This window comes from Anguilla rostrata, chromosome 9 (genome assembly GCF_018555375.3).
Source record: "Anguilla rostrata isolate EN2019 chromosome 9, ASM1855537v3, whole genome shotgun sequence".
Lineage (NCBI taxonomy): Eukaryota > Metazoa > Chordata > Actinopteri > Anguilliformes > Anguillidae > Anguilla > Anguilla rostrata.
In genome coordinates, this window is record NC_057941.1 from 28540057 (window position 1) to 28561017 (window position 20961).

Below are 20961 nucleotides of genomic sequence, written 5' to 3' on the forward strand. Positions count from 1 at the left end.
ATCATAAATCATAACATTAAGGCACAATGAAGTCAAAGCAGCACATTAAGCATTTTATTGTTAGCAACAATTCACATTTTATCATCTAGAAGTACATTCATTGAATCAAGCTGGTATCCTTGTCATCTGAAAGGGACATAGACCTGAATTCCTCCTCCCAGCTCAATGGAAGTTCTGTGCTCATTGTCTGCTGATCTGGTGGGTCTGCTGGGTGGGCATCCTCTTCTCTTGTAAGGACAGCAGGGCTGAATTTATCCTCGCTAGTAGGGACTGTGGTGTTGCTTTCTTCATAGCTAGGAACAACTGTAGCATTTACATCCTTGCTCGGAAGAACTGCAGATCCAACAGGTTCTTCAACTGAGAAAATCTCAGGATTGCCACTGTCCTGGGCCACAGGGCTCAGTGTGGTCTCATTATTCCCATCTGAAAAAAAAAAAAGATTCATTGCCAGAAATTCAGATTGAGAAGTATGCAATTCTCATTAAATATGGGATAAGAATATATATTACAGCAGATTTACAGGTTTGCCTAAATTGTCTTCAATAAACTCTCAAAGTTCAATGGAAATGTTTGCAAATATACAAGCACTCCAGTGACACAAACCGTTCCCTCAGGGTGGAAGCTTAAGTGTCCCGTTAACTGCATAAATATGTTGGGCCTTTTGGAAAATTGTTTACGGTATTAAGGCAACATTAATAGATTCTCTACAATTTGATATTGTATTATTGCAATTTGAAATATGTATTGTAATGTGTTTCTGTGCCTGCTCAATGCAACAATACATGCTGGAATAGTTTAATAGCCATGATACCTGAAAATGGGCTCCTTTGTTACAGTATCCATTTATACATTTCAATGCAATTGTTTCATTTGCATTACTTTAAAAAACACGCAATCTATTTATATACAGCTGGTTATTTTGATCCAAGTATTTCAGTTTAAGTATCTTTCCCTAGTGGGCTGTGTAAGCACCCAGGGTAGGAGTCAAACTCACAAGCACATTTGAATTACAAGCTCATTTTCCTAACAATTATACTATGCTGAACTACACAAAATCATACTGCCATTCCTAAAAGTATGTGACATTTCGGGACATTAAAAATAGCATTTGCACCAACTGGTAAACATTACTTGTGTGTATTCAAGTGAGAATATCAAAATTTCATACCAATATTATGCAGTTGATAAGAGGACCCTACATATCACAAAGACTAGAAATGATCCAAATCAGAACGCTGCAAACATTTAAAAAATGAAAACATACAACTGCGTTGAAGTCAAATAGCTTTCAGCTTCTGCATACATTTATCAGATTGAAAGTGTCAGTCATACCTTTCCTGCCCTCATATACCATGATCCCACTACCTTCGTCCTCATCTATGAAGGCACCAGCTTCCTCTTTGGCCAAAGGGTCCTCCAAGTGGCCTAAAAACACGTCAGTTTCCATAAAGATTAAAATCCCAAATGTTTTAGAATTTGCTATAGTGCCAAAGTACCACTCTTCTAGAAGGCAGTGTAGTCTATATACTTACTACCATCCTCTTTGTATACAGGGTCCACAGGGTCACTTTCCTGTTTGGCTGGGGGCGCCCTGGGGCCAGGGGTGGTCTCCATTTCTAGTTCTGAGGTAAGAGTTCAGTTAATCGCAAAGCTAGATAGACATAAATGTGCATTGGGTGCCCAACAACCAATACCTTTCTTAGCATCCATTTCACTGAACTCCACAGGCCAGCTACCATTGTGTTCACCTGGGTAGTCCACAGGATTGATACCCTCTTCTGATGCAGGGGTCATTGTTTGGCCTTCCTGTGCTTCTGTGCATGTATTTGGGGGGGGCAGAATCCACAGTAGTCTCCATGATCAATTCAGAGAACTGATTTCACTACACTTAAGAGATCTGCAAGTAGGTTTACCCCAAGCCAGTTATACCTTCATCGTCATCACTGGCCCACAAGGCTTTGGCCTCTAAAGGTCTGCTCTCAGTCTGTTTGAGTCGAGGGGCCATGCCACCATGCTCACTTGGAAATACCTTCAAGGGTTGCAGCAATAACTCTTTTTCCAATTCTGAGAACACATTTCACACATTTGCAAGCTTAAGCATCAGAAATACTTTTTGGAATTTGCAAAGGAGCCCCCATCTTCTAGAGGTTTGTTGCGATAGCCCTTGTAACCATACATTCCAAGTTTACCATGGTGACCAGACTGAATTGGTTGTTCCCAGATGTTAGGTGTCTCACAGTTGTCACATATCCAGTCGTTCCCATCCACAGACCTCCAACTGAAAGGAACAGAATTTGTAAAAGAAATGTGTACAATGTCACAATGTCAACATTAATTACAGAACAGAGCTTTTCCAGCTTAGTCCTGGGGTCCTACTGCGTGTTCGTTACAACTAGGGATGCCAGTTTAGGGGGTGTGACCCAAAATTTTCAACTTACAGTACATTAAATACAAATCCCCATGAGATCAATGTAGGCAGTGGATTGTTACGATCACTTGACTAATACAATTAGGGATCAATGTGACACTTATAAAAGCAATTAGTTGATGTAGCAGGCTACACCGATTGAGAGAAAGGAATGTGACATGGATGGACTGCGAGATAAAGTCCAGGTACAACAGCAGGCAACCCTCCTGGTATAGCACACACCAAGTCAACTTATTTTGCATTTTGCAACCAATCCACAGAGGCACAAAAACCAAGACCACCACTAGACAAAAAAGTCAGTCTGAAATAAGAGGGTGAATCCTTTTAGCAGCATTTAAGTAATTAATACCTGAAGTTGGCATGAAAACCATAAATGGATACGGCCCTCGTTGTCCATCACTACATTAGAAAGACACACTTGGCCTCCTTATAAACTAGTCACGTAAGGTGCTGAATAGCTTGCCAGTTAGCGTTGCATTACCATGTGGTATTCAAACACGTGACCAAGTCCTGCAAAGGGCCTATTCAGATTATGATCCTTGCTCAAGGGCATAACAGCGCAATGACTCCAGATTTGAACCTGCAGCATTCTAGTCACAAGACCATCCATATGGCTAAATCTGATTTGGTAGATTTCAAATTTCAAAGTCTCCTTCTGGTTTCCCTTTGTACTGTATCCCAGTTCCTTCCATTTGTGTTTTACAATTCCACAACTTCTTTTTTCCACTTATTTTACTCATTTTCATGTTTTAAAGCAGGGGTACTCAAATAGTACTACCATCATGTAGGTTTTTATTTCAACCCTAATTTGGCACACTTGACTGTTGAATGAGGTGTGCTTTCTTAAGGTGGTAGATCTCCAGGAACAGGGTTGGTTACCACTGGGTTAAAACACAATGGGACCACAGCCACAACACTGGACAAATCCTGGTTCAAGTTTGCGGACAATGCCACCAAAAATGAGCATTCTGCATTGTTTTTTCAATCTCAAGGCAGGTTTCCAAAAGGGTAATTTGCAGACTCCATTAAACCGCACTATGCCAGAAATAGCTATGCATGCCATGAAGAATAAAGTTCCCATGTTAATACTGTGGTATACTGAGCTATATTGTAAACAATTACAACACAAACCTACAAACTGCTACAACCTGCACGATGTTAAACAGGTTAACATAGTTATAAAAATGAAAGACTGAGATGAATCAATAGGCTTCTAATTGGTTAAAGTGGACACTTGACCACTAAAGAAAACCATCTGGTAGACAACGAAGAATTCAAAGACAAAGCAAATAATCACGAGTCAAACCTGCACTGTGCTAATAAGATTAGGAAAATTTAAAAGAAATTACACGAGTTCAACAACCAAATTAGGAACCTATCAACGAACATCTTTCATTTTATTTAAAAAAATAGCTGTTATGTAATTGTTAATTTTATTCTTTATGGCATGGGTAGCTATTTCTTCCATAATGTGGTTTCAGAGAGTAAATAATCCATCTAAAAGCATGAAACGCAGCAAATTAAGAAAAATTAACAGTTTGCTAAAAATTCTGGGATAGCAATTGTGGTTGTAATGAAAACCAGCATACACGGGCCTCCAGGACCGAGTTTGAGAACCACTGTTTATTTGGTCTAGTAATCATCTTTGTCAGTAAAAAGGAACACTAAAGCAATGTTTACTGTTGATTACATGGGAAATTGCTCTTCAGGTGTAAATATGCCCATTCCAATCAATACTTTGACATCTGTATTTTGGTACTGAAAATGAATACATTCAGAACAAATTCACAATTTCTTAGAAGACGTGACCCACTGTCCAAGTGACCAGTCCACAAAGCACTAGGAATATGGGGATCTAGAATAGCCAGAGCCCAGCAAACCCACCTTCCATTGATGAAGGAACAGGCCCTATTCTTGGAGTCTGCATTGTGCATGACAGGCACAGCCTTCAAGTGACAGGCGATGTAAAGCTGAGGAACAAGAGAGGGAGTCAGGCATTGGTAGCCACTGTAGGAATGCAAACAATTTGCAAAGTCGGGGTCTCACTGCACTCCTGGTCTCCTGGCGGAATCTGAAGGCCTCCAGGTAAATGTGAAGTTTGTCATCCTGGGCTCGGGGCAGGAAGTGAGAACTTGAGCCAGTCTGCCTGGCATCTGTCAGGCACCTGGATTAGGAACAGGAGTTAGATTATTCCTGCCTAATCAGGGAATACTGTTTTTGTTTGAATGCACACATTTCCAAGTCCAATAATTTGGCTGTATTCCTGAACATTTTCTACTGTTTTTAGCTGCAAAAGTGTGAAAGCTCTTGATGTGTTTGGGCATACCCAAAGTCATCTGCCTCTGATTGAGACATCTAAGGACTGGGGGGGGAGGGAAAAATAAGAAATCATACCTCAGAGGGAGAAAGTCACAATGGTCAGCATCCGTATTGAAAGAGAAGGTAACAATCCTCCAAGAGGTTTTTCCTCACCCATTCTCAATGAAGGAGTATCTGGGCACAGAGTTCTTGTCAGGGAACACTGTGGCCACACAGCTGTCGACAAACATCCGGAGCGGCATGTGGTAGGCCAAGGTGACTGAGGCTTCAATATAAATGATATCTCCCAAGAAGTAAACATCAGAGGTCTTCTCAGACAGCCAGTCACCTAAACAGATTTCAGATAAAAGCAGGACTGTGTTCATGTTAAGAAAAGTACCATTTTATTATAAACTATTATCAACCCAAATGGTACATCCAATCACGGAGTGCTGTTACAATTGAACAATTCTTACCAAGTCACTTGCTGCGTCTGGTTACACTACAGACCCTGACACATCCACCAAGCAGGAGTCAATCCATCCAAGACTTGCAAAACTTTATAGGTTGGAGTGAATGTAGTGAGCCAAATTAAAGTGAACCATAGAACAGCAGTTTAATGCTGCCCATAATAGCAATTAGTGCAACAAAGGAAACAGATTTCACTGACTATTCATCAGCCTCAAGGAAAAATCCAAGGCATCCCCAGCAGACTGAGTAGATGTAAAAGGAATCCAAGTTGGCTTCAGGATACCACTGCTCAGACCATACCTCCTGAATAGCAAAAGGATGAATTTACAGTAAAGACTGTAAAGACTTTGAGGAAATTCCCCAAACATGTCACAATGCACAAATGCCAACTCACCTTCTGTAGTGGCACTCAATTGGAATGACAGCACCTTCCATTCGAATTATGCCATCTGTGGAGGGCACTGGGGAATATATCAGTAGGTTTGTGTAGATTAAGGAGTCATTTGCGATCTAGGAACGACACAGGTCAGAAATTCAAATCTTCCTGCATTTTACAGGCCGTAAAGCAGAGGCCTCTTTTTCAGTTTGATATCGCTGTCGTAAAGCTTGGCCTGAGGTGGAAAGTCCAGGGGTCAGAAAGTGAAAGTCCTCCTGAATTTCTTGGACCCATGAACTCAGCCAGCTGATTTCACCAATTAGATCCACCTCCTGGCTGAAGAATTGTGCTAATTAGCAAATCCAGGCGATTTGAACAAAATACTGGAGAGGACTTTCTGAACCTGGATTTTCAACCTCCGAGCGTGGCCAATGTTAATTGTATAAGAATCACGGCTAGCAACTTATTTTCCCAATAAGCCTGATACTGAGACAGACACCGTGAGAAGGGTTTTCTGTGTACTAACATCCTGATTCAGTAACAGTTCGTCTGCACCGAATCCAAGACCTGTAGCCTACCTACGGTGCAATTTAACCAGATATTTCAGGTTCCGCGGTCGTTATTTTGCTAAAAACGCTAATTAACAATGTAAAGGGAGGGATGCAAAATACCAGATGTCTGGTTCCACAGTCGCTCAGTGCCGCGACAATGCTGTACTCGGCGGCTGCAGACGGCTTTGCCCTGCATGCAGGCGTAGTCTCTTCTCCAAGTCGCAGGTCATCTCCATCGATTAGTACCCCGGTGTTATACAGATCGGCGTTTATGACTATCTCCATCCAGGCGTCGAGACATCGTATTGTGATAGATTTTGTTTGGGAATATACTTTCCCGTCTCCAATGGGATCTTGGCCTTTGCGAAGGGTCTTTGGCGGGACTGGAGGGCGTTCGACCGGCGGAGGCTTCACAACTTCAGGCTCCTGTTGAAAGCCATCGCCAGGGCTATATGGTGGTAAAGCGTGGCACCTTTCCAGAGATAAAAAAGTGAGGAACAGACATGCAGTTAACCATGGTGCTTTCTTCACCAGACCCATGAATCCTTACAGTGGTCCGTAAAAAAAAGAAATGTCTAGCTAAAACTACAACTGGGTTTTGGGAAATACGTCACTGTTCACAGAAAACCAAGCATTCTTGTAGTGAAATTAATGCCTTTGATAAAACCTCTTATTAGCTAATGAAACACCAGATGTGAATTTGCGTACTGATTGATGTCTTTGATTACACTTCCGTTTCATGTTAGCAAGTAGGCCCATGAAGTCCATTGCAGCCATTCTGTCAAAAATGAATCAATTAGGCATACAGTGAGCAAGATCAGCCACATGTGTGCATACAATATGTGCGTACATAGCCTATATTTTGTTGTTTTGAATGTGTTCGTTTCGCATCCATTCATTTGACTCTGTTATTAAATTAACGTTATGACTCTCGGATGACATCCATAACAAAAAACATAACTTTTCAGTGCAGCGTTGCCTCATGATCTAGATGATATAGAATCAAATCCTCATCACGCAGTCGCAGGTACAGATTGTGCCAGCTAGTCGGCCAGGTGCGTCCGGAATGGGATTTCAGAAGGCCTCTGTTCACCGGCGCCTCCTGTCTGCCTGCAGTAACAGCGCAAGTTTTAAATTCTTCCCCGGCAATGCATTACATTACCTGCATTACATTGCATTACTGCCATTTAGCAGACACTCTTATCCAGAGTGACTTACACCGCCTTTTTGCCTTTTATTATTAGAGAAACTGGCTTATTTGAGAAATGTTTGACAAAATATCTTAGAAATATATAAGCAATAATTAGGCGAAACTACACCAATTTTAATTTTAGTTAGGTTTGACTCATTTTTCAGGCTGAAACGTCTAATAATAAAAAATATTTAAGGTATATTTAGTCAAGATCCGCCTTCTTTACAATGAATCCATTGCATTGGCCTATTCTGGCCAATTAGATCAATGAAAAAGACCTCGTTTTGCGGAAATACGTGAGAACATCCACCTCGTCCTTGAAGCTGCACAAAAAGGTTTAGTTTAAGTACAGGATTCTACTATTATCATGTGAACAATTTTTTCTGTCTTTTCGATCAAAATACGTTTGCTATTATCTGTGTTTTACGTAATTAAAAAGTAATTTCATTTCGCGCTCAATAACAGGACATGAAATGTGACGTTTAAGGACCCACCACATGAAAAATGTTAAGGCGGATTTTAAGAAAAATTGGAAGGAGCTGGGATCCTCTAGTCTAGACAATACTATCCAAGAATCAAACATACTGTAGCTAGCTAGCTTATCCTATGTTCCTCCATAACATAAATGTATAACAAGCTAGATAAGTAACGCTACACTAAAAATCGGCAATGATTTTCATCGGTATCTTGTGAACGTTAGTTGATTTTCTAAAGCACAGGACTGCTGTGCGTGTTTCACTAGCTAACGTTAACTTGACAACTAACGTTAACTAGATTTCAACAATTAGCTAAACGAAGGTAAGACCATTCTTTCCTATGAAATTAGCTAGCTACGTAACGGTAGCTAAAGTAGGTTATTGGCTTTTGCTTCCTAATTGTAAGTGAAACAGCCAGCTATGTTAATATGAAAGCAATAGCCTAGCAGCTTAATTTTGTGCAGCTGCTCGGAAAAAGAATCTGGAGATATCATGACGTTTGATGGCTAATCGAACATTAGTCTTAACTGTGAAGCAATGTAACGTCACATCAGTCAATGGCATTTGTAGCGTTATTTTAAGACATTCGCTGTTAGATAGCTGTGCTGATAGGTGTATGCAAGGAAAATAACCCCCCCCCCCCATGTTTGCAGGCACACGTGATGTATTCCGCTATAACTCATCAGAAGATGTGGTGGAAGATTTGATGAGCGCAAATATGTATATCATGATAAAATCAGTGTTTATTTACAGTTTCACACTCCAGTGTTTGATCGCGAAATAATTTCTACATCTTCCAATACCTCTGACACATTCGTATGCAGGAGCTGTAGTGTTGATTTTTGTGCCAGATATAGTATTTGAGATGTTAGTCCGTTTTAATTATTTTCCATCTTCAATTTGTGATTCTGTCTTCCCCCACCAGCTGCCATGGCAGAGGATCGGAGACAGAAGCAGTGCACTGTGGTACTGCCAACGGAGTCAATGAAGGCCATTGGTGAGTCCGTTGGAGTTGGGCAATTACAGGAGGAGAGCTGTGCGGCTTTGAGCGAGGAAGTCAGTTACCGCATCAAAGAGATATTTCAGGTAACAAAGCTGGTTGGTAACACTGTTTGGTAACACAAGCTGCCGAACACACCATTCATGAGTGGATGCCATACGCTATGTCAAGGTGTGAACATGTATATCAGTTTGCTCTGTGAATTGTGTATGTGTGTGTTTGTGTTATCCAGGATGCTTTTAAGTTCATGCACCACGGGAAAAGACGCAAACTGACCACCAGTGACATCGATCATGCCCTTAAACTGAAGAATGTGGAGGTACGTAGAGATAGATAGTAGATTCCTGCAGACTCATTTAAAGCAGCACATATAATTATGGATGCCTGGACTTTGGAATAGAACTGTAAGGCAGTCTTGACAGATTGTACAGCCACACAATGTAGAAGGGAAACATTTTTTCTGCATAAGGCCATTTTAAAAATTGTTTTAGCTCCAAGTATGATACACGGTTGTTTGATGCCTGTCATTTTTATCCACCAGTGCTTTTTAATAAAAAGATAAGTTGCCTCATATTCAAACCATTTGCTTCATATCTAACCGTTGCTGTGTTGGTATATACAGTATATGTGTTTTTTGGCAGATCAGTGACAGTGAATGTTGTGTTTTGCCTTCCAAAGCCCCTGTATGGGTTCCAGTCGCAAGAGTTTATCCCGTTCCGCTTTGCCAGTGGAGGTGGCCGAGAACTGCACTTCTACGAAGAGAAGGAAGTAGACCTGAGTGACATCATCAACACACCTCTTCCGCGAGTGCCCCTGGACGTCTCACTCAAGGGTATGTCTCATATTGCTGCTGGTATTTATGACAGAATTGGTGGAAGTATTGGTGGTTGTCATGCTGATGAAGATACTGATGTTGTTGAAGAAGAGCTACATATTTGCCTTATTTTAGAATTATGTTATAAACAGTTGCACTGTTATGGATCATAGTAATGCCGAGGCTAGAAACTGTAGTATTAGCAATAGTTGTAGTTAGTTTGCATTTGTCTGGGGACTATTTGAGCTCTTGCTTTCAGATTTTGTTGATTTTTTTTTGTTTTACACCTGTTGTCTTGTAGCGCATTGGTTAAGTATTGAAGGTGTCCAGCCTGCCATACCAGAGAACCCGCCTCCGGGTGAGACCATTCTCTTATCCGTATTATTAATTCCTCCAAATCCTTCTGTCTCTGTTTCTGTATCAGTATTTATCTTCAATTTGTCTTCATGTCTGTCTTTTCTGTATGTCCTTATATGTCTGTCTGATTTTGCCTGTCTTTCTGTCTGTCTGTCTGTCCATTCTTCTCTGTCCCTATGGTTATCCTTGTCTTCCAGCATGTTTGTTTCTCTTTATCTCTTCATGTTCTCAAACTCTCATATTGTGTTCCCCTTTGCCTTTGTTTTTTCCTCAACCATCTGTCATCTCCTCTTCATCCTCTCTTCCTTCTCATGCAGCTCCAAAAGAAATGCAGAAAGCAGAGGCCACTGAGCCCCTTAAAGTGGTGAAACCTGGACAAGAGGAGGAGGGCACCATACAGGGCAAAGGTCAGGGTTCAGCTGCTGCTGAGGGCAAAGGTGAGCAAGTGAACATTAAATGTGGCACGTATCACAGTGTACATTTCATCACCCATGTAAGAGTGAAGAAAAGAACACGGTAGAATTTGCTTCCTCTTTCCTTGCTTTCTCTATTACCTCACACTCCTCCTTCCTCTCTGCCTCAGGAAAGGAGAAGAGTTTGATGAGGATGAAGCCACGCGGGACGCACGAGCTGTCCGTGGAGCAGCAGCTGTACTATAAGGAGATCACTGAGGCTTGCGTGGGCTCCTGCGAAGCCAAGAGAGCGGTGAGTCTGTGTGTGGATATGAGAGAGAGAGACTTTGGCAAAATGTGTCTGTAAATGACAATGAAAGGTATAGTTTGTTTCACAGGTGACACAGATGTATAAACCATGCAATGAAGAAGCAAGCGATCTGCAGTGTATATGAAATGCATACAAACAAATGAATATTTCATGTAGGCTTCTTTCAAATACCACCATCCTTGGGGGTGAATCAGATTAAATGTGTGAATAAGAGTATAATAATCAGAATAATCCCTATACTGCTGCAGCAGTTGCGTGTTCTGTGAGGGTTACTCAGAGTGTGTGGGGGTAAAAAAGGTGATGTCAGTATATCAATTACCCTGTTTTTCTGCTTAGGAGGCTCTTCAGAGTATAGCTACGGATCCTGGGCTGTACCAGATGCTCCCTAGATTCACCACTTTCATCTCTGAAGGGGTAAGACTGTGTACTTGTGTCTGTATATCTAACCTCATGTCCGCAAAGTTAATATGCAAAGACTTTATTGGTATTTCCAGATGTTGTTTGCTGATTTTTAAACGACACCGTGCGCCATGGAAAGCAGTGTAGAGTGTTTTCTGTATAATTACTTGTGGCATTTTTCAGGTGCGCGTGAACGTGGTGCAGAATAACCTGGCTCTCTTAATCTACCTGATGAGAATGGCCAAGGCTCTTATGGACAACCCTACATTGTACTTGGAGAAATATGTGAGTTTTCTTTGTTTGCCCTGGTGTAGAAGGCTGGGGCTGAGGCAGGCCCATGTGTTTATTCATATGCATGAACAGTGATTTAAAAATGTGTGGGCAGTGATTTAAGAAGTTGTACATTTACATATTGACATTTGGTAGACCCTTATACAGCTGGATGTTTCCTGCTGTAATGTAGGTTGAGTAGTTCAAAGATACAGTGACAGTGTCAGTGATCTTGGAATCAAACCTGCAGTCTCATAGATACAAGCCCAGATTCCTAACCACTTGCTTTCACTACAGTCTTTGTAGGAATTCCTCCTGCTTTTCTGTGGACCTTTGTAAACCTGTTCTCTCTTCTCTCTTCCCCTGCTCCAGCTCCATGAACTGATCCCAGCAGTGGTGTCCTGCATTGTGAGTAAGCAGCTGTGTCTGAGGCCGGATGTAGATAACCACTGGGCACTGCGTGACTTCGCCGCCCGGCTCATGGCCCAGAGCTGCAAGACCTTCAGCACCACCACCAACAACATGCAGTCCCGCATCACCAAAACCTTCACTAAGGTGTGTGTGTGTGTGTGTGTGTCTGTATGTGTGTGTGAGTGTGTGTCCTGTCTGGACCTCCCCTCCCATTCTCAGTGTATCTGATCACCACCCTTTAGCCTCTTCAGCTGCCTTCTGTCTCTGTCACTCTCAGAGTTTGTTGGATGAGAAGACACAGTGGACAACACGATATGGCTGCATTGGTGGACTGTCAGAGCTTGGGCCAGATGTGAGTTTGGGAGTTCTTGGGTACCTCTCTCACAGGTTTTTTATTGTTTTCCTCACGCAGAACAAAAAAACCCTTGTGCACCAAGGTATATGTATGTAAAAGTAAGAAACTTACCTGAAAATTTAGTTGTTGCTGCTATATTAAAAAAACGTGTATAGTTGGTTCTTATGTTATTTGATTAATATCTTGCGCAATCAGCTCCTTACACAAAGAGCAGGTTGTACTCTCAGTTTAGTTTTTCTTATTTTTACATATATGTAAAAAGTATTATCAGAAAACATAGTGGTTAGTGTTGCCCAGGGTTCAGTTGGTTAGAGGATCGTGTTTTATCACTCTATTTACCCCCGCTGGTAATTTGGGAACCTGTGGACTGGATGTCATAGCTGCGTCTGAAAGGTCTTCCTTCAGCTCTACTCTATGCAAGCTTAGCGATAGTCTGTGGTGTGAAAAGAAGCAGCTGACAACACCATGTGTGAGGAAAATGGTGGATGTCTACACTCGGCATGAACATGGCTGCGGTTTGACTTTCCATTCCAAATTGGACATGTTCTGCCCCATGTTGGATACCAAATTTATAAGAAAAATGTATAACTGGCCCTCTCCCTTTTGTTTTCTCCAGGTGGTTAAGACATTGATCCTCCCTCGGTTGACAGCAGAGGGCGCTCGTATCAAGGCGGCGACTGAAGGGCCAGTCATGTCCAACATTGAGAAGATCGGAGCTGAGCATGTGCAGAACCTGCTTTTGGTGAGAGTGATTGAGCCTTATGAGTGCGAAGCTGCGGTGAGGGGTGGGGCAAGGTTTGTGAAGCTGAAAGGTAGTCAGTGCATTTGTTTTAGTTACACATGAAAACTGGCATAAAAATGTGAATGGCCTATGGTATAATATCACATCAATCCTCTTTCTTTCAATTACTGTTTTGCTGTCTCGCTAGCCTCATAAAAATATCAATGTAATATTGATATTTATATTTTACTGACAAGTACGGTAGAATGCTAAATTGTGTCAAGGGTGATCTGTAGTGAAATATAAGGTATGCTCAAAAAACCCATACATCCAAAAGCAAGGAATTTACTAAAGGATTGTGACTGCATTTCAAATGCAAAAGCGGTGGCAACAAGGTTGAAATACGTACATCAGATTTACTAATGGTTGCAATTGGTCGTCCTTATTGGGATGTGTTTTGCGAAGATAAATTTAATCCTTCCTTTTGCTACATATTTGTTTCAGCATATTTATACCTGGGGTGAACACACTAAAACAAGGTGGATAATTTGTGAATTAGGCCAAGTATTCTGTCTAATTTATTAAAGCAGGCCTTAATTGCAGCTCCTGGAGATTTTAAGAATTCTTGAAAGCAGTAATTTGCTGGCTGAGCTCTGATGTAGCCTTGCTCTCATTCTATAAAAGGTATATTAAGCTCTCTCCCAAATGTAGGAGCAGTCATCAGTAAGGAAGAGACACAGAGGACTAAGGGAAAACAGTATATAAGACAGGAGCGGGTCTTTCATCCAAGACGGTCTTTAGTTACACTCTTTCTTTTAACTGAACAGCAAACTGTGAAGTGATATAAGGTGCACCTCACTACTGGAGGATGTAAATAAGGAACTTGAATCTCACACCCAGAGATCAAATTTCCTGCCTGCTGTGGTGAAGTTACTTTTAAATTTTGAATGACTTTGTCCAAATCTTTTTAAAATAGGCCGCAGTTACAGAATTTCACAATCCACATTCTGTAACAGTTTTACCTTCAGATGCTCAACGGCCTTCTTCCATCACAAATTCAGGCATCTATTCCTTCCACCCCCACAACTTGATACATTTGCTGGGGGTGTTGTTCTGATGGTGTCCATATTCTTTCCTCAGTTGGACCACTGTCTGTGTTTTTTTAATTTCATTACATTGTAGGAAATGTTTTTCACACTGCCTTATACGATTGCCATCTTTTCTTATGATCTACTGTTCTTTTTGCTGTGCCTAATTAATTCATTTGTTTGTGATGTCACTCCAAATGTCTCACCTCTACATTGGTGTTGCATTTCTGTGCTGTAGTACGGCATTATAACACTTTGCCTAGTTAACCATTACCACTATTTCCTGCTCATAATGTTTAAGTTTTTTCTCATGTGGCTGCCTCGCTAATGTCAGCAGGTTTTTCCGTAGCCATTTGTTTCATGAAGATTTTTAACGGGTGTCTCCTGCTGAAATATCGCAAATGAGGGAGTTCAGCTTCTTTGATTGTATCATCATACACCGTATGTAAAAAAAGTTGTGTAAGTCGCTCTGGATAAGAGCGTCTGCTAAATGCCTGTAATGTAATGTAATGTAATATCATTAGAACCAGTCTTAGTAAATTGGCAATTAATGTGTCGGAACGTACGACCACAATGGATAAATGTTTTTTATCTGTTTCCTGAAGTACTTTTTCTGTTATGTGTTGTGGTGACCTTCCCATGGCTGCACAGAAACACTGCGCCACTGTGCTCGCTAAGACACGCACACCGCCAGACATCGCGGACCAGTACCAGGCTGAATACGGCTACCTTGGCACAATGCTGTGCTCCCACGTCGTGAAGGCCCGAGCCCAGGCTGCGGTGCAGGCCCAGCAGGTCAACAGAACAACCCTCACCATCACCCAGGTAACTGTCAATTATACTTCTACTGTGACCTCCAGAATTATTGGCACCCTCAATTAATGTGAGCAAAAAAAAATGCTGGATAACTGTAGTGGAAATCTCACTTTAACATGAAGGAAGAGAGACCGTTTTCTTGTATTCAAAAATATTTAATCATTAATTAATCAGAGAAAAACTCTAACACACTCACATGAAGAAGTTAGAGTAATTCCAAAGCATGAATGAGGGAACACACAATAGATGGTCAACAAATCTTGGACCTTGCTTTTGTGAAGGTTTTTCATTGGTTATCAATGGGTGTCTGAAAAAGATGAGTCATTGTATTTACACAACAAGTTTGTTCACACAAGGACCCTTGCAACCCATATTGTTTTTTTTTTAACTTACAGATATTGGTTTTTCTAGATGTTTTCAAATTGCCTGTTCTAGGTGTTTTCTAGGTGTTTTCATAATTGTGGTTATCACTCTGAACTTTGAATAACTCTGAGTTCCCCCTTTATCCGTAAGGGCTTGCACAAACTAGAGCAGAGGTTACTTGACTATTTTGGCAGAACACAATCAATACCATGATTGTAATGTAAGATCATGAATTTTCTTCTACCTAACATTCACTTTGTTTATCAAATGGTTTATATGCTCTGCAACATGAGAAAATTACAGGTTTATTGTGTTTGCCATTGTTCACAGGAAAAAAATCCAACACAAAATCATTTTCATCCTGAAACACCTATCACAGTTATTGGCATCCCATCATTTAGTACTTTGTGCACCATCCCATTGCTAAGATAACAGCACTGAATCTCCTCTTATAAGGCTTGATGAGGTCGTATAATGCGTAAGAAGGGATCCAAGACCATTCCTCCATTCAAAATCTCTCCAGATCCTTCAGAATCTTTGGCCCTCGCTTGTGGGCTGTCCTCTTCAGCTCACCCCACAGGTTTCCAATGGGGGGGACTGGGATGGCCATTGCAAAAGCTTTACTCTGTGGTTAGTGAACTTTTATCAGTGAACCTGTCATGCAGCTTTTTAGAAAGACTAATGGACCGCAGGTTGGCCCAAAAGGGATTCAATAACTAAGCTTTCTCTGAGTAGTGCTTTTGTGCTGCAGGTTTCTTCTTTAAATCATGCTAGAAAGGCCGCTCCCCTCAACTCACCCAGTCCACACCTGCTCTATATGTAGAGGAGTGAATACTAATAGTAAATGTAGGTCTACCCTAGTATGGAGGTCAGGACTTCACTGGTAATGGGCTCCATTTCTAACACCTTTATGAGTTTCTGTGAGATCTATGCACATTTGAAAGTTGGTTAGAAATATGAATAGTGTTTATTTCAGCTCCTATCACACATTCACAGCTAGATAGGTAAGATGCAGCTTACTGCTTCTTCAGGCTATATATGTGCCCCTTCCCCAGGGGTCAAAGCTCTAGCTAAGCATGTTACTAAAAATCTAAAGATATAAACGCAATATTAATCCCATAATTTAAAGAAATAACCCCACCCCCCTTGTTTCTCACCTTCCTGTGGTCTCATTGAGCGAAAGAGTCATTACTTAGAGAAAAAGGCTGGAGTTGATTGAAAAGGTTTCAGTCTCAAAGATCTAAGTCTGTATTGGTTGTACTGCTACTGACCAGGAATCTGCTCCAAAAATCTCTCTCCTAAAATCTCCCCAAAAACCTACTCCTAAGAAGCCTCTTGAATTCAATACTCACAACCTTTAAAGTCTTTGCTTGACCCCCTCCTCCAAGCAACTCACACATGTCCTTTATTACATCAGGATCAGCTTCTGCATTTACATAGAACATACAATCCTCCATTACTTTCTAACTGACACATTAGATTAGTCTAATCTAGTCTTCCCGTTTTCTAACATTCTGTCTCTATTACATGGCCTTGTCTAGCACTTGGGATCCTGCTAATAATTTTCCTTTACTTCTTTCTTCGTGGTTGGACTTTCATTGGCCTTTTACGCTGGCCCCTCGCTGGTCCTCCTTGAGTGTCTTAACACTGCCACTTTGCTGTTCCTCTTTGAGAGGAGTACAGGCCACCCCTTCCATGATGTCCACCTCCTGCATGAGTCCATCCAGTGGCGGTTCGTCCTCCTCCTCATCCTCTGGTTCCCGGCATTTCTGCAAAGAATCACTTTTAATACTCCCTTAGCCTCCTGGCAGAGACAGTCAGATTTCAATTTAGAATGTCCTGGTGTTTAATGGAGTCAATGATGCCATGATGTATTCTAACAAGGGTCCCGGGGCCTTTGGAAGTAAAGCAGCCCCACAACATCACAGATCCACTACCATACTTCACAGTGGGGATTAGGTTCTTTTGGGCATGACCACGCCTCTTTTTACGCTAAACCCACGTCTAGTGTTTGTGGCCAAAAAGCTCTATTTTTGCTCACGTTTGTGGTTTTATGGCAGCAGAGACTTTCTTCTGGCAAGCCTTCCAAATAGCTTGTTGGCATGGAGGTGGCATCTAATTATAGTTTTGGAGAATTGGTGACCCAAGGGTGCAACCATCTTCTGCAATTTTCCAACTGTGATCCTTGGAGAAACGTTTGCCTCTTGAACCTTAATTATTGACATAATAGCAGAGCTATTTTATAACCATTGCCTGATTTATGAAGGTCAACAACCTGTCTCATTTCAGTCCTGGATCTTCCCCATGTTGATGAAAGTGAAAGAGAGTTTAGCTTGCATGTCACTTCATATCTATACATCCAAGTGAAATAGGAAGTCATGGATGAACAATTAAGATTTCCAAAAGACTCCGGTGTGTTTAAAAAAGTAAAATATGAATGGGGATGGACATCAGTTTGATTTTGTTCATAAGAATTTCTATGGGTGCCAGTAATTGAGACACATTTGTTTTTGAGAAAATCTTTTTTTCTTAGAATAATTTCAATTAAAGGTTAGATTTGCTGATAAACAAAGACATTTTTTCATAGGCTTTTTTGCTCATCTTTACCAAGGGTAATTCAGAAGGGCACTGTAACCAATGTCTCACAAGTAACTGTCAGTGAAACAGACTAAATCATCATCACAGGGGTAAATAATTGTCAGCAAATATACTGCTATTCATGCATTTGTAGACTTAGTTGTAACAAACCATTTCTCTGGCAGCCACGCCCCACTCTCACCGTCTCCCAGAGTTCTGTGGGGATATCTGGGGGACCTCGCACGCCCAATATCATCAAAGTGCCCAGCTCCCTCACCCTAATGACGTCCGCCCACCCTGGGACCCCAACCCAGCCCTCACCTCCGGCAACCAAGTACATCGTCATGGGCACCAGTGCAGGGGTGGCCCCCACTCAGCAGGTACCAATGTGAATGTAATGTTATTGTTTCCATGGATATTGCCACCATTATTGTAGCCATTTTTGACAAATTGAACTTGACTCAGTGGAGTTCTTTCACTGAAATAGGATTATGGGAAAACTTCTGCTGAAGTGAATATGCAAGGATGAAAATAGCTATTTTCTCACACTGGTATATGTATTATTTATGCGTGTCAGTCTCCCTATGCTTGGAGCTGAACTTTAAGTGACTTACTTGCACATTGTATTGTTACTGTCTTTAGCAAAGCTTAATTTTATCCAGTGTATTAACCATCCCTCTTTTTTAGAGGTATCTTAGAATAACCTTAAATTATGGCCCTCAACCCTGGTCTTGGAGGGCTGCATGGTGGTTTTTCCTTATTATTCACTGCTTAGTTTATCAGTTAAAGCAGCTGCGTAAAGAGTGTACTCACCTGACCTGTTTTCTTGAGTCTGTACTGGCTCTTGAGTTTAAGGTGAAAACAAAAACCGACACACCCTGGCTACATCTGAATGCCCTGAATTAGTATCCTTCCTTCTTTTCTTCATCGTTTTATTGCTATGAAGTGACTACTAGGTCAGGTTTCTACCACATTCGTTTCCCCGTCCATGCTATATAGATCAGGTGTAGGAAGGAAGGATCTTCCGACATATTGGGCTAATTTCTGTGTAGTCCGTTATGTAGTTTACTGTAATTTCTGTGTGGTCTGTCACATAATCTGTTCTAATAAGTAATCTGTGTGTGGTCTGTAATCTGATTTTCTCGAATCTGTGATCTCTGTTCCTGCAGGTGATCACTCTTAGTTCCTCTCGCTCCAGTTCTCCAATGACCAGCACTATCCCAAGCTCTGCATCCACACTGCAGCCCCAGGTCAAACTGGAGTCTGGAGGGGCTGGTGGGGTGGCTGGGTCACGCACCCTCCAAAAATACATTGTTGTGTCCCTCCCTCCCTCCTCCTCGTCTTCCCTGGAGAGCAAGAGCTCTGGCCTGCTCCCTGCCCAGCCCATCCCATCCGCTTCCTCTCTTTCTTTGGAGTCCGGGGTCAAACTGGAGCTCTCTGGGCCTCCAGGGGCCAGGACGCACTCCCCACATTGAGAATGAAGGGAGAGGGGTCTGCGCCCCCCATCCACCACACTGCCTGACGGAAACTGACAGAGATGGGGGGCAGGCTTTTGTAAAATGCTGAGGAACATCAGGAGGGGAGTGGGTGGATCTCCTTATTCAGACACCAGAATCAGTGTTAATGGTATGGGGATAAGACAATTGTGACATAATCATATTGATAAAAAATAATAATTAAAAAAAAATAGAGAGGAGCTCCACCAGTCAGAGTACATTGATAACTACCGACAAAATGCTCATTGTGATGGTGGATACTACTTCCTGGATATCAAAGAAGGTCCAGGAAATACAGACAGAAATTATCCAAAAATCGCTGTCATCTTTAGCCGCGTTTCCACCGCAGGAACTTTACCCCGGAACTAGGAACCTTCCTGCTCGGGGGGTAGTACTTTCCAAAAGTACCGGAACCTTTGGGGTGGGGCGCAAGCGCTGAAAATTTCTGATTGGTCGACTACTTGCAGTGTTTTGTTTCAACCGCCATGTTTGAAAATCTGCAGCTGCAAACCGATTTATTTTCATAACTTCAAATCAAACTTGTATGTTATGCGGCGCAGTAGCCTAGTTTTGGTTATAGCCTGCCAACGTCTTGGAATTATAACGTATGCTCTTCTGTTCTTTTCTTGCTTTAGTATTCGTTTTATAAAATGCTAAGCATTCGTGCTGGGACAGCATATTACGTACCAAAACATTCAAACGGATTAATTCGGTTGCTGAATATTTTCTTCCCGATTTTCTTTGTTAGCCCGTTGTAATTGACTCAAAACGTTTGATACAGTTATGTGAGGTATGCGGTAGTTCTGCGTAATTCACATTGGTGATACAGTAAAAGCAAACTGGAAATCACCTTCCGCACTTTTTGTCAGGGTAAAATAACAGGTTGATTCTAGTAATCGTCCCTTTAGCTTTTTCAGACTGCCGTAATTTTACTCTGCCATTCTTCAATTCCACAAAAAGACCAGGAAGAATATGGACTCATTTATGGTGCATGGTTCGCATCTGGAGGGCACACTTCACTGCCCGGCTAGCAGTAACTTCGAAGGAAAGCAAACGTTGGCTGTACCACTGATAATTTAAATTTTAAGTCCGAGTTTTCGTTCTATTCTTGTCATTTTGCGATTAGCCTATATGGAATTGACGATGAGAAAGTAATCAAACAGCGAATTGTTTACAACGTGTGCATGTTTTCTGCTGTTGTTGCCAGTTATATTGGAAATGTGAATGCATTCTATCGCCTCGGATGTCAAGACATGAAAGTGAATGTTCGCAAAAAAACATAATGAATGTGTTTGAGAGGATATATGAAACAGTTACAATCTGACTATTAGCCTGTTATATCCTATTTGTTGCATAACAACGGTCCAAGTTCAACTACCAACGACAGTTTTCCTTGACAACGGTAAAATATGCCCAAACGGCTGCAGAAGAATATTTCAATTCTAGGTGATTAAATTGATAAAAATCAATAAATACAAAAGTAACCATATAGTCATTGTTGGTAACCCGTTGTATATAAAAGTGGAGTAAACCCCTCCGGGCTGTCCCGGTTATTAGAAAATAATGTAGGCTACTTCGGTGGTAGTATGGGGTTACAGAAGATATCATAGGACAGATGGACCGACGACAACGTCGCTTTTTCATACATCAGTGGGCTAATTTGCCTAATCTTCGTGGGACTTTAGACCGCGGTGGAAACGCAGACAACAATGGGCTGAAGGAACCTTTTAGTTCCTTGAAAAGTAGTTCCTGGGACTAAAAGTTCTGGGTACTTTTGGT

At 41.5% G+C, this 20961-nt stretch overlaps 2 protein-coding genes across 5 annotated transcripts; one reads left to right on the forward strand and one right to left on the reverse strand.

Moving 5' to 3' along the window:
- Positions 1-32: 32 nt before the first annotated feature.
- On the reverse strand, positions 33-6784 carry LOC135263488 (uncharacterized). 3 transcript variants are annotated; one of them, XM_064351582.1, is made up of 12 exons: positions 6245-6784; positions 5592-5707; positions 5397-5500; positions 4901-5075; positions 4475-4592; positions 4313-4398; positions 2190-2278; positions 1930-2064; positions 1695-1814; positions 1533-1616; positions 1333-1425; positions 33-423 (listed from the first exon to the last, which is right to left on the reverse strand). In XM_064351582.1, exons 1-12 carry the CDS (start codon positions 6662-6664, stop codon positions 98-100), a joined length of 1866 nt encoding a protein of 621 aa, XP_064207652.1. In that variant the 5' UTR covers positions 6665-6784; the 3' UTR covers positions 33-97. The 3 variants fall into 3 exon arrangements, with proteins under 3 accessions (XP_064207652.1, XP_064207651.1, XP_064207653.1); XM_064351581.1 differs by having other exon boundaries at positions 1533-1622; positions 6245-6781; XM_064351583.1 differs by having other exon boundaries at positions 1533-1622; positions 5592-5658; positions 6245-6469.
- A 790-nt stretch (positions 6785-7574) lies between these two features.
- Positions 7575-19553, forward strand: LOC135263487 (transcription initiation factor TFIID subunit 6-like). Of its 2 annotated transcripts, none has more exons than XM_064351580.1 (15): positions 7575-7651; positions 8718-8878; positions 9025-9111; positions 9471-9624; positions 9908-9964; positions 10281-10400; positions 10547-10668; positions 11023-11100; positions 11269-11370; positions 11728-11910; positions 12044-12118; positions 12738-12863; positions 14582-14755; positions 17872-18066; positions 18856-19553. In XM_064351580.1, exons 2-15 carry the CDS (start codon positions 8723-8725, stop codon positions 19159-19161), a joined length of 1935 nt encoding a protein of 644 aa, XP_064207650.1. In that variant the 5' UTR covers positions 7575-7651; positions 8718-8722; the 3' UTR covers positions 19162-19553. The 2 variants fall into 2 exon arrangements, with proteins under 2 accessions (XP_064207650.1, XP_064207649.1); XM_064351579.1 differs by lacking the exon at positions 7575-7651 and adding an exon at positions 7664-8114.
- The last annotated feature ends 1408 nt before the right edge of the window (positions 19554-20961 follow it).